A 14,155-nucleotide genomic window follows, 5' to 3' on the forward strand; every position below is an offset into this window, starting at 1 on the left:
TTTAAGTTAGATTTCTTATTGATTAAAGAAAAAGACCATTCAAGGTTTAGCTAGATGGAAAAAAAAATTTTATTTATTAGAAAATTCAATTTTTTTTATTGATGAATCATTGATAATGATATATAAAAATAATTTATATATCATATATTAATATTACTTTATAAATATTTTTTAGTTTTTCTTTTTTAATCATAAATTTAATTTATAATTAAAAAAATTATTTTATAAAAAAAAAAAAATTTATGATATATCGGATATACATATCTTATATCTTAGTATAAAATTAACATATCTCGTGTAAAAAAAAATAAAAAAGAGTGAATAATATATTTCACCACTTATACTATCTCATCATTAATTAAATATAAAATTTAATGTGATATCTTCTCTTTTATCCTATATGATGTTATATTTGGTCAATCAAACATAACCTATAAAACTAAAATTATAGAAATGAAATGCAAGAGACCTTACTGAAAAATTGAAAGTAAAATTATTGATTTTTGAAAGTAAATATTGATAATATTATAAAATTTTCATTAACATAAATTAAAAAATTAAAGGAAAAAAAAACATAACACTATCCTCACAATTCCGTGATATTGTTTTTTTCATATTAGAAATCCTTATAATCAACTTTCCTGTTTTAAAAATAATTTTTATTACTAATTTAGATTAAAAAAAAAAAAAAAAAACCTTTCAACCAACCACACATGTGACACATGGTGGTTGTTTTTGAATTTCAATAAAAGATTTTATAATTATTAAGAAAAGAAAAAAATGTTAAGAAAAATGATTATTTTTATTTGATTTTATTATGAAATATATGAAAGTAAAAATATATAATTAAAATTAATAAAAAACTAATATATTTTAAAATTATTTAATTTTTATTTTTAAAAATTAAATAAATAAAATAAAATTAAAAATAATTTATTAATTTTAAATTTATTTTTTATTTCTCTCTCACTTGTTCTTTAAGACGTGTTGCGTGTAAAATACCATAAAACAAGTCATATCACCATGCTCAAGATTTCAACATGGTAGGTGTAGGTTTTGAAGACTTTTCCATGTGATTAACACTTGGATACCTGAATTTTCTTTGGGTGGGGTTGGGCTTCTGTAAGTTTCTCTGCAATTTTCTCCTACTTGGAAACAAAGGAATGGTCAAAGAGAGGAACTCAGTGAAGAGAAGATTGAAACGGACTGGATACACCCTCGCCTGCTTCGAAGGTTGGTATGATCTTCACGGTTGGTAGGCCTTCTCAAGTCTCCATGCATGCCTCATTTTTCCCATATGATAAATCAATGGTCGGAAGAGCGAGCTTAACACGAACAAACATGATAAAATCATTAAATTTTTGGAATAATAATATGATGAAGTTAATAAATGATAAGGATTAGGAAGATGTTTAATGAAATTTTAAATTAATAATAATTAGATGTATTTAACCTAAACTTTTGGAGAGATTAATGAAATTAATCATATAAAAATTTCTTTAATTTTAATTTTAGAATAAATATTAACAATATTTTTTTCAAATATAAATAATAATATTTGGAAAACATCATCAGTAAATTGCCTTTTCAATTTTTTCTCTAATTGTCATTTTAAATGAATATTAAAATCCTTTTAGTAAAATTTATGAATTTAGTAAAATATTAATATCTATATTTTATAATTTTTAATAAAGTTTTATCATTTTTAATATAAAAAAAATTATATAAGTTGTGTTTGTCTTATTAGTATCACTATTTACAAAATTTATCTTTATATTATTTATTTTAAAAATTATTATTTATTAAGAATCATTTTTATAAAAGGTAAAACATAATTATCATATAAATATAAATTAAAAGTGGAGGTTATATTTGTTAATTATTTTTAAAAAGGGATTTCAAAACATTACTTCTCCAAAAATAACAATAATAATAATATAAACACAATATTGACTCAAAATATTATGTGAATGAAAAACTTAAAAATAATATATATTTGTTTTTTAAAAAATATTTTGTCATAATTAAAGGTCATCTACTCAACATGTTGGTGGGAATGGTATATAAGTCAATGCCTGCTTTGCTCACAAATCAAAAACCAAAACTTGCTAATCCTTGTTATTACACACTATCCTTGCTCTGTGTTGAACATGGCTACAAGCCCCTTTCGATATTTTATTTCCCTTTTTCTGCTTTTGCTCTGTTTCGAAGCCTGTTTGAGGGTGGGTGATGCTAAAGTTGGGTGCAGAGAGAGGGAGAGGCAAGCTCTCCTTCACTTCAAACAAGGTGTTGTCGATGACGATGGAGTGCTTTCTTCATGGGGGAATGGGGAAGACAAAAGAGATTGTTGCAAATGGAGAGGAGTCAAGTGTAACAACCAGACGGGTCATGTGATCAGGCTTGATCTTCATGCCCAATCTTTGGGAGGTAAGATTGGTCCTTCATTGGCAGAGTTGCAGCACTTGAAGCATTTGAACCTCAGCTCGAATGATTTTGAAGGTAATTATATACATATATACCTTGTGAAAATTCATCAGTTTGTCTCAGCAGAATATAATTCTCTCTTTTCCCAATTTTACAGGAATTCTTCCCACTCAACTCGGTAATCTTTCCAACTTGCAATCCCTTGATCTTGGCTATAATTATGGGGATATGACCTGTGGAAACCTTGACTGGCTTTGTCACCTTCCTTTCTTAACACACCTTGACTTGAGTTGGGTTAATCTTAGTAAAGCAATCCATTGGCCCCAAGCAATTAATAAAATGCCTTCCCTAACTGAGTTATACTTGATTGATACTCAGCTTCCTTCGATTATTCCAACAATATCCATTTCCCATATTAATTCTTCTACTTCTCTTGCTGTGCTTCATCTCCCCTCGAATGGTCTCACTTCTTCAATATACCCATGGTTGTTCAACTTCAGTAGCAGCCTTGTTCATCTTGACCTCTCTTGGAATGATCTAAATGGTTCAACTCCGGATGCTTTTGGAAACATGACTACTCTGGCATATCTTGATCTCTCTTCGAACGAGCTACGTGGTTCAATTCCGGATGCTTTTGGAAACATGACTACTCTGGCATATCTTGATCTCTCTTGGAACAAGCTACGTGGTTCAATTCCGGATGCTTTTGGAAACATGACTAGTCTGGCATATCTTGATCTCTCTTTGAATGAACTTGAAGGTGAGATTCCAAAATCCTTGACAGATTTATGTAATTTACAGGAATTATGGTTGTCTCAGAACAATCTCACTGGACTGAAGGAAAAAGATTATCTGGCCTGCCCTAATAACACATTAGAGGTTTTAGATTTATCTTATAATCAATTGAAAGGGTCATTTCCCAATCTTTCTGGATTTTCACAGTTGAGAGAATTATTTCTTGATTTCAATCAACTAAAGGGAACTTTACATGAAAGTATTGGACAACTAGCTCAACTTCAACTGTTGTCCATTCCTTCAAATTCATTGCGAGGCACTGTCTCCGCAAACCACCTTTTTGGTCTCTCCAACCTGTCTTACTTAGACTTATCTTTCAACTCCCTTACATTCAACATAAGCCTTGAGCAAGTTCCCCAGTTTCGAGCCTCAAGTATACTATTGGCCTCTTGCAAATTAGGCCCACGTTTTCCTAATTGGCTTCAAACTCAAGAAGTTTTGAGCGAACTTGATATCTCTGCTTCTGGAATTTCAGATGTCATTCCCAATTGGTTTTGGAATTTAACTTCAGATTTAAATTGGTTAAACATTTCCAACAATCACATCTCGGGCACTTTGCCCAATTTACAAGCAAGGTCTTATTTGGGAATGGATATGAGTTCAAATTGCTTGGAAGGTTCAATACCACAATCTGTTTTCAATGCTAGATGGTTGGATCTCTCCAAGAACTTGTTTTCAGGCTCAATTTCTTTATCGTGTGGGACTCCTAATCAGCCTAGTTGGGGTTTGTCTCATCTTGACCTCTCAAATAATCGACTATCAGGAGAACTACCCAATTGTTGGGAGCAGTGGAAAGATTTAATTGTTCTTGATTTGGCAAATAATAATTTTTCTGGGAAAATTAAAAATTCGATTGGCTTGTTACATCAGATGCAAACATTGCATTTATGTAACAATAGTTTTACTGGAGCACTGCCTTCGTCCTTAAAGAACTGCAGAGCTTTGCGTCTTATAGATTTGGGAAAAAATAAATTGTCAGGAAAAATAACCGCATGGATGGGAGGAAGCCTGTCAGATTTGATCGTTCTCAACCTAAGATCTAATGAATTTAATGGAAGCATACCTTCAAGTCTTTGTCAACTGAAACAGATTCAAATGTTGGACCTCTCTAGCAACAATCTATCAGGAAAGATACCAAAATGTCTCAAAAATTTAACTGCCATGGCTCAAAAAGGAAGTCCGGTCCTTTCTTACGAAACAATTTACAATTTGAGTATCCCATATCACTATGTTGATAGTACATTGGTTCAATGGAAAGGAAAAGAACAAGAGTACAAGAAAACTCTTAGATTCATTAAGAGCATTGATTTTTCAAGAAACCAATTAATTGGTGAAATTCCAATAGAAGTAACTGATTTGGTAGAATTGGTGTCTTTGAATTTATCAAGAAACAATTTGATTGGATCAATCCCTACAACAATTGGTCAATTGAAATTATTGGATGTTCTTGATCTATCTCAAAACCAACTTAATGGTAGAATTCCGGATACTCTTTCTCAAATAGCCGATCTAAGTGTTTTAGACCTATCAAATAACACCTTGTCAGGTAAAATTCCATTAGGCACTCAATTACAAAGCTTTGATGCCTCCACATATGAGGGAAATCCTGGACTTTGTGGACCACCTCTTTTGATAAGGTGTCCTGAAGATGAACTTGGGGGAGTCTCCTTCACTAGTGGTCTTAGTAGTAAAAAAGAGGACATTCAAGATGATGCAAATAATATATGGTTTTATGGAAATATTGTTCTTGGATTCATCATCGGATTTTGGGGAGTTTGCGGCACTTTACTATTCAATAGTTCATGGAGATATGCCTATTTCCAATTGTTGAGCAAGATAAAGGATTGGTTGTACATGACAACAATAGTAAATATGAATAGAATACGAAGGAGCCTGCAAGGTTAAATGGTAAGACTTCTCAAATTCTCTTTTTAGTTTTTCTGGTAAAATGTGTTAACTTCTATTTATTATCCAACAGTTAAGAATAAAAAGTACACTTTATGCTACTACTCAAATCCCTCTTCTATTATTTGATTGACCTTCCACAATATATTGATGAAAGCTTAGATTTTGCAAATAGAAGCATCGATAAAATAAGCAAGCGTAGAAGATTTTAATATACTTTTTTGTAATAGTTGTGCATATTTAGCTTTCATCATGTAAAGATTAATCTTATAGGCCGAGGATCATAGTTGAAGAATGATTATTTGTATTTTTATTTCTATCTTACTTCAAGTTACAATTTTTTCTTTTAAATGTTAAGTTAATTTGTTGTCTTCAAATATTATAAGTACATTAAAAGTTCAATTGTAAGTAACATACTAAAACCTTCATTTCTACTAATCAAGAAGAGTCGCAACTAAGAAATTATTCCAAATTGATGAGCGTTGTTGCATTTCATCTTTGTATTACAGGACTTCAGCTGGGTTGCATCTCAAGGATTAGTAGGTGATATATGCTTTTGAGTAACGGGAGTATTTATGATGGGATAGTTACATGCCTTAATGCAAAAGCTTGTCATCGGATAAATGACATCAACATGTATTAAGTTTGCTTATTTGGTAGTTAGCTTGGCTTTAAGTTTCTCGTGTTATATTCTATTTAGAACTTTTTAAACATTAATTTTTGCTATTATATGTACGACTTTGTATTTTGTTGCTCTAAAATTTATTTGTTATTTTTGTAGAATCAAATATTAGAGGCCTTTGTAGGGGGTGCTAAAAAAATACTTCATCTTAGAAAAATATTTTTTTTTTTGCTCAAAAACAAAGTTTATTTTTTGGGAAATGCAATGTGATAATACCCATTAGTATGAAATGTGGGATATGCTACTACTGAAAACAGAGCACTCTGTTTTTTTGGTGCTCAAGCATGAAAGCTCCTGTAACACAGAGAGGTCTGATTTCCAACCGTGAATCAAATTGCTTAAGGTACTCCATATGCAGATTGCTGGAAGTCACTTTGGGCATCAATCATCTTCAAGGGACGATGATGATGGGAATTGGATCAACGGCGGTAAAGACCAACTATGGAAAGTTTGCTAAAAAGCTCCCATTTCTTTATTTTGGTTTCTGCTTTTGTAAATAACAATGTTATCCAAAATTTGTGTTGGTTGCTCAAGTTTTGTAAAAGCTATTCAACCAATACAAATCGCTACATAATATGCATTTTGCCGAAGATCTGTGATGATTTGGAGCTCTCTCCAATGCCATACCAGGTTACAACTGAAACAAGCATCTTATTTAGGAATAGTTAACAACAACGAAGAACTGCAATTTATATTTGTGTTTTTTGTTCCACTGAATATTGCAGTAATCAACTTATGGAAGAAGTTGGAGCTGTTGGAGAAGAAAGTGCTCTTCATGTTTGCTCAAACAATTCAGAGGGAAGTTTAGCTTTTGCTTTGGTAGTTGTGAAGTTGCAAACTGTTATTAGAATAAGAAGCCTCTACTTTTGCTTGTTACTGAATATGAATTTTTTTTTTAAGAAGTAAATTTGCTAATTATTGTTCTTTTTCTTAGGCACCCAAGAAAAGAGTATGTACTTTTAGCAAAGACCAAGAGGAAACTATTAGAGCTTCATTTGAGCAGTGAGTGCTTAATTTGTTCTTTTTTGTGGCATATGCATGTAGTCTTAAATTTGATTTCCCTCTGCATAATTGATGCTGAATATTGTGATTTTGGAAAGATTAATGCTAGTCTCCTTTTCGTCTTTTAAATTAAATTAGATTTGTTTACGTATAGGTTTAAAGACCATAAAAGGTGCACCTACATGATTGTAAGTGCTCTAGATGGTGATGGTACGTTCACAGCTGCCCAAGTTTCCCATAAGCTCAAGCAACAATTTGCTTGTGTTCCTCATCAAAAAAAGAGTTGAAGACAACTTGCATTTGAGAGATGAAGATCTTAATGGTTGTGATATAGCCAAAGCACAGGATTCCAATGATGAAACATTGTTTTCACTAAGAAAAAGGTAACTATATCTTTATGAATTTCATGCAATTTTGTGAATTAATCTTATTTGTGTGATATCCCACATCGAATGAGGGGAAAACTATTATATATACATATATAGGTTCTCTTAGACACGTTTTAAAACTCATGAGGGCCCCTTAAGCCCATAATAGATAATAACTACATAGTTAGCAGTGGATCGTTATAGCTTGTATGCAAACTTTATCACATACTTGCATCTTTGTGGTTGCAGACTTGTAGTGTATTTGCATTTGCTTGCATTTGTCAAGTACTATACTTTGGTGATGAAATCATAAATTCATGACACTCAAGACTTAATCCAATTGACATGTTTTTTTTTTTACTAAATACAATAACTAATTCTTAAGTTATAAATTATATCACCAAATTATTTTTTTACAATATATAGTTTATTTCAAATTTTATTTTATTTTTCTTCACCTCTTAGGTTTATCACTTTACATTACAAAATAAAATAAATTGCAATTTCCCTTTTCACAAGATTTTTATTTTTACAAAATATTCAATATTTTCCAACTTTTATAAAATAATTTCCGAAATTATATAATCGGCTGTTATAAAGATTTTAAATTTTTGTGTTGTCATGGGATTATTTTGTTGGCATGCTTGACCCAGTTGGTAACTTAGGTTTTTTTTTTTTTTTTAATTCGCCTGACCTTCACATGTGGCCTATTACCATTGGTGGAAAATTGTGGGTAAGGTGAGATTTCGGTACCCAAGCTTGACCATATATATCTGTGAATTACGCAGAAGACTCGAAAAGTCAAAGGAAAAATCCTGGGAACCAAGCTGGAAAACACAGGACTGTTATTTCAGGGAAGGTGTACGTTTGGGGGCATATTACAGCTTGGGTACTGAACAAGAGGCATGTAAGAAGTCTGGCCATGGATGCAGAAGAAGAAAAGCAAAGTAAAACCCACATCCATGGACAGTTGGTAGAGATAAACCACAATCAGGAGAAACGAATACGCCACGAAGAAACAAAGGCACAGAATCTGACAACTGGGTTTGCGGTCGTCCAAGTTTTAATTCTCAACACACTGGTGATCAACAAGCCATCCGGCAGATGCGAACACTGGTGGGTGCCATTCTCTCTCTCCTTATCAGTCGGTGTGATTTATTTCGTCACCATTTTTGAGGTAGTGAAGAAATGCTACCTTCTGCTCTACCATTTGGACGTCAACTACATGGAGCAAGAAGCCATTCTTCTGGAAATGCATGGGGGTGCTTCGTCCCGGCGACATGATCAGCCATTGAAGCCAGATGTGGTGAAGCTCCTGAGGCGTAAAGCTTATATCACGATACTGATTTCTGCCATGCTCGCCTTTCAAGCTCTGATGCTCCACGCCTGCAGCTCCTTTCTTTGCAACTGAGATTAACCATTAGCTATGTTCACATGTGATTAATGCTCTTGCCGTTTTAAATACATAAGAATAATGTTGTTTCAAAAATCGTTTGCTTATATTTAAATACTATTTTCTCTTTTCCAACTGTCCTTACAAATAGTCTTATGCTTAGTAGTAGAAAAAAAAAAAATATTAAGATGAAAATTATGTAATTCAAATTGAATGCATCAATGGAACCGAAATTATTCATCGTGAAATTTATTTACATCGTTTTTCTTTCCAAAGTATTTTCTAGTTGGAAAGAAAATTCCAACATTGCAATTTTCGTTAGAAAAACGGGACAAATTATAAAAGAAAAGAAAAATCAATCTCAAATACCAATATTAAAATGATTTATCTATTTATCAACACAATTTGAGTGGAAGAAATAAAGACACGTGGAAATCTATATATCAGGAATCAAATAGGGTCAAGAATGGGTTCCAACAAGAACCATCAATGGGCTGCCCAATCAATAACAAAAGGCCCTCGATGGGTCTCATGGGCCAAACAAAATGGAGCCAGCACACAATAAGTTTAAACCCAAATAAAAATTTCAAGTACATATTTTCAATCCCATTTATAATTTATTCATTTAAATTAGAAATCTATATATCAAGAATCAAATTAGAGAGACCAAAATTAACATATCAGAGTAGAAATCTTTACAATCAAATTTCTTTTTTATAAATTTAAAAATATTTTCTATAACTAATTTAGATTAGCAAAAAAGAAAAAAAAAATCTTCATCGGACCACACATGTGATACACTTTGGTAGTTGTTTTTAAATTTCAATAAACATTCTTACATCAAAAGTATAAAAAAAACTAAAAAAAAAAAGGAAATGTTTAGGAAAGTTTGATTTTATTGTAGAAATTAAACAAAAAAAAGTTAAATATAATTAAAATTAGTAAAAAAAACTTAAATATTTTTAGATTATTTTAAGTTTGATGTAAAGTATAAAAATAATTTTTTAATTTTAAATCAATTTTTTTTCTTTGCTTCTATTTTTTTCTTTATTTTTTTTTCTTTTCCTCACATTTTTTCTTTCACTCCTGAGGAACCAAACATAACCTAAAAGTTTTAAATATATAAAAAAAAACTTCATATTATATATATAAGGGTTGTTATTATATTGATTTATATAAGTACAATATGATTTTTTTTTTTTTTATAACCGTGGATGTTCGGGCCAGCTTACGCGCACCTCGACTAATCCCACGGGGCCCTGAAGTTAACGACCGGGTAAACCTCCAGTGGCCCTGAGGGGACTCGAACTGGTGACCATAAGGGAGCAAACCCAAGGCCGGACCAACTGAGTTACCCCTCAGGGTTATAAGTACAATATGATTATTCAAATCATATTACATGTATAGAATACGAGAAATCAAGTTGTGTCATACTCAAAATTTCAACATGATAGATATAGCTTTTGAAGACTTTTCCTTTGCGATTAATTCTTATACTTGGAATTTGTTTAGGTAGGGTAGGGTTTTTGGAAGTTTGTTCGCAATTTTCTCATACTTGGAAACAATTTCCAAAGGAATGGTCAGAGAAAGGAACTAAACAAATAGAAGATTGAAACGGACTAGATAGACCCTCACCTGCACCGAAGGTTTGTATGATCTTCGTGGACCGCAGGCCGCATGGCCTTCTCAAGCCTCCATGCCTTGCTTTTCCGCTTATAAAGAACAGCCAAAAAGGACTTGACTGATCTGAAAAATCAGTGGCCGGAAAAGCGAGCTCGACACGGAGAAACAATTGCCCATGCAGTTTGGGAGATCACAGAGCGAACTGTTGGAGTCTGGGCTTTTGTTTCTTCGTGTCGATCTCGCTTCCCTTTATGGCAGAGCTTTTCTCACCCTTCAGACACTCTCCTCCCAAACCAACCTCTCACAGCTTCAATGCAGCTCACATCCTCCTCACCGGCGCATGGTGGTTACTACACTATCCAGATGCTGCAGCAGCCCACTTCCCTCAGCCTTGGACTCATCTACAACTTGCCCGACTCTTACATCACCTCGTTGCAGTCTTACACCAACTACTCCTACTGGTCTGGACCCGATATATCAAACGTAACAGGCGATGTAGTCGCGGTTTTAGACAGGGCGGGGAGCTTTGGGATCATGTATGGGTCATCATCTGATGGGGCGGTTTATGTTTACAAAAGTGATACTGATGAGAAAGGGCTGTCTTCGTCGTGTGAATCAGATAGTTAGGCCATTAGTTCTTCGAAGACTGATACTCGAGATGAATGGGAATTTGAGGCTGTATCGTTGGGACGATGATGTGAACTGCACTCGCCAATGGGTGCCTGAATGGGCTGCAGTTTCTAACCCATGTGATATTGCTGGGGTTTGCGGAAATGGGGTGTGTAGCTTGGACAGAAGCAAGACTAATGCCTCCTGTACATGCCTGCCGGGGGCTTCTAAGGTGGGAGACAGCGGCCAGTGCTCAGAGAATTCGTCGGTGTCAGCTGGGAAATGTGATAATAATCATCGGAATTCAACTGCTTCCAAGCTGAAGATGTCTATAGTACAGCAAACTAACTACTATTACCCTGAATCTTCGATTATAGCAAATTATAGTAACATGTCCCAATTGTCAAAGTGTGGGGATGCTTGTTTATCAGACTGTGATTGTGTTGCTTCCGTGTATGGGCCGAGTGAGGAAAAGCCTTACTGTTGGCTGCTGAACAGCTTGGAGTTCGGTGGATTCGAGGACACGAGTTCGACGTTGTTTGTGAAGGTTGGGCCTAATGGGTCACCTGAAGACAAAGCAACAGGATCTGGGGATTCATCTGATGGCCTCCGGGACAAGGTCTTGGTTCTTCCAATTGTTCTCAGCATGACTGTCCTTGTAGCACTCCTCTGCCTGTTGTTATATCACACTCTGTACAGAAGGAGGGCCTTGAAGAGATCCCTGGAAAGCTCCTTGAGTGTGTCCGGTGCGCCAATGAATTTCAGTTACCGCAATTTGCAGTCCAGAACCGGCAATTTTTCGCAGTTGCTCGGCACAGGTCAGCATGTACATATACATATACTTTGAAAGGGATGAAATTGTTTGAACAAAGCCAGTTGGACTTGATCAATTTGGATTAATGTTGTCTTCTCTTTTTTTCAGGAGGGTTTGGGAGTGTATACAAGGGAAGCCTTTCAGATGAGGCATTGGTTGCAGTGAAGAAGCTTGACAAGGTTTTGTCTCATGGGGAGAAGGAATTCATAACTGAAGTGAACACCATTGGCTCTATGCATCACATGAACCTGGTTCGCCTATGTGGCTACTGCTCGGAAGGCTCTCACCGGTATGCATTTCATTTCATCGCCTAAAACCAATTACCACTAACCATAATTAAATTCTTGTCATCCTCTTTTGTGGTCAAGCATACTATATTTTCGAGCTTATAATGGGGTTGGAATTTGATGATTCTTCACAGGCTTCTGGTTTATGAGTTCATGAAAAATGGTTCCTTGGACAAGTGGATATTCCCCTCAAAGCATTGCCGGGACAGACTGCTAGATTGGGGAACTCGTTTCCATATAGCCATTGCTACTGCACAAGGGATTGCTTATTTTCATGAGCAGTGCAGGAATCGGATAATCCACTGCGATATCAAGCCTGAAAACATACTTCTAGATGAGAATTTCTGTCCAAAAGTTTCAGACTTTGGACTAGCAAAGCTGATGGGCAGAGAGCATTCACATGTTGTCACTATGGTGAGAGGAACTAGGGGCTATCTGGCTCCAGAATGGGTTAGCAACCGGCCTATTACTGTAAAAGCCGATGTCTACAGTTACGGAATGCTTCTCCTGGAGATTGTTGGTGGCCGGAGAAACCTTGACATGACCTTTGATGCAGAAGACTTCTTCTATCCTGGGTGGGCTTTTAAGGTATAGATCAATCAAGTTCTTGCTTCTGTAAATCACAAATTGTTAAGTGTTTGATATTTTATTAACGAAAATGCCAATTCCTCTAGGAAATGAGTAATGGGACGACAAGAAAAGTTGCAGACAGGCGACTGGAAGGGGCAGTGGAGGAAGAGGAGCTAGAAAGAGCATTGAAAACTGGCTTTTGGTGCATTCAAGATGAGGTTTTCATGAGGCCTTCAATGGGGGAAGTGGTGAAGATGTTGGAAGGATCACTTGAAATCAACACACCGCCAATGCCACAGACAGTTCTGGAGCTCATGGAGGAGGGCTTAGACAATGTATACAGAGCCATGAAGAGAGAGTTCAACCAGTCCAGCTTCTTCACCATCAATAATAGTACCCATCCTTCATCAAGGGCTACATGTAGTTATTCCACAATGTCACCTAGATAGCAAAGGAGAAATGGAACAAATTTTGTTGTTGTCCCGGAATTTTATCACCTTGATAGATACTGTCCAGAAACATAATTCTTATTGATCAATTGTTACCATACATACTAATGGGCAATGAAATTAGTAGAGAACTTTGCATAGGTTGAGGTACGAAAATCTCGGTCTTTTAAAGGAGATTTAAGCCATTTCTGGTTTGACAATTTGAGAAATTGGTGTATTTGACTTCTCTTTGATTTGTCCCCACAAGGATACGATAGTCGGCCAAGTGATTTGTTGCATAGCTCACATCAATATGCATAAAGCATAGAACTTAAGGCTTCACAAAGAAAAAAAAAAAAAAGAAGAAGAAAGGAAGAAGATAACTAAAAAAAGTCTAAAAAACATGACATTAGGAGGATGAGTCAAAAGACTCATCATAAAGTTTAAAATCTTCAACAATTTTGAAAGAATTCAATCTAGCTCTTTAATTTTTATAAGCTAAATCCCATTGACATAAATGATATTTAATACTTCTCAATTCCCATAATTGTAACTACAAATTCAATAATCCATTATGCCAACTTTAATCCCCTTAACTTTCATATATAACCATAATGTTGGTAGCTAGTTTACATTGATAACTTTGTTCCAAACTTGTTGGATCTAACTCTAATATTTAATTACTTCATGTGACTTACATTGGACTTGAAAACTTGAAATTTTTATCAATTCCTCCTTAAGGTCATTCTGGTAACTATGATTAAGTTTGTTCGGGTGAATAATGACATCAAAAGGTATATGCTGGTTTTTATTAGATGATGTGAAAATAATAGGGAAAAAAAGAAAAAAAGAATCGGATTTTGATGAGCAATCAAGTGATCCTTATGAGTGCTTAAGTGCCCATAACGACTTTACATAATTTTTTACTAATTTTCTTATTCCATTTTTTCATGATATTTTTCCGCTACGATTTTTAAGATTATGATTACACCTTATGTTATTGATTTGATATATGTTTTTTAGAGCTATATGCTATTATTCTCTAAGAGCCCCATCGTGGATTAAGTTTAGTTTGTGGTGATTTCTTTCATTAAGGAATACTCTCTCTCTCTCTCTAATTGGGAAATATCATCGATATGTTGGTGGACATTGAAGTGAAATATAGGATAGTTTGTGGTGATTTCTTTCATTAAGGAATACTCTCTCTCTCTCTAATTGGGAAACATCATTGATATGTTGGTGGACATTGAAGTGA

General features: G+C 34.3%; 2 protein-coding genes across 6 annotated transcripts; both read left to right on the plus strand.

Annotated features, from left to right (window-relative positions):
* Positions 1-2,065: 2,065 nt before the first annotated feature.
* LOC100853486 (receptor-like protein EIX2) lies at positions 2,066-8,704 on the plus strand. Of its 5 annotated transcripts, none has more exons than XM_059733882.1 (6): positions 2,066-2,499; positions 2,582-3,184; positions 5,634-6,436; positions 6,532-6,808; positions 6,963-7,191; positions 7,965-8,704. In XM_059733882.1, the coding sequence occupies exons 1-3, from the start codon at positions 2,151-2,153 to the stop codon at positions 5,669-5,671; spliced, it is 990 nt and encodes a 329-aa protein (XP_059589865.1). In that variant the 5' UTR covers positions 2,066-2,150; the 3' UTR covers positions 5,672-6,436; positions 6,532-6,808; positions 6,963-7,191; positions 7,965-8,704. The 5 variants fall into 5 exon arrangements, with proteins under 5 accessions (XP_059589865.1, XP_059589866.1, XP_010662782.2 ...); XM_059733883.1 differs by having other exon boundaries at positions 5,634-5,760; XM_010664480.3 differs by lacking the exons at positions 2,066-2,499; positions 2,582-3,184 and adding an exon at positions 3,191-5,127.
* Positions 8,705-10,625: 1,921 nt separating this feature from the next.
* On the plus strand, positions 10,626-13,106 carry LOC100250783 (G-type lectin S-receptor-like serine/threonine-protein kinase At5g24080). Its single transcript, XM_059733879.1, has 4 exons — positions 10,626-11,619; positions 11,724-11,904; positions 12,037-12,490; positions 12,577-13,106. The coding sequence occupies exons 1-4, from the start codon at positions 10,731-10,733 to the stop codon at positions 12,919-12,921; spliced, it is 1,869 nt and encodes a 622-aa protein (XP_059589862.1). The 5' UTR covers positions 10,626-10,730; the 3' UTR covers positions 12,922-13,106.
* Positions 13,107-14,155: the final 1,049 nt, after the last annotated feature.

Source organism: Vitis vinifera, chromosome 16 (assembly GCF_030704535.1).
Source record: "Vitis vinifera cultivar Pinot Noir 40024 chromosome 16, ASM3070453v1".
In the NCBI taxonomy this organism is placed as follows: Eukaryota; Viridiplantae; Streptophyta; class Magnoliopsida; order Vitales; family Vitaceae; genus Vitis; species Vitis vinifera.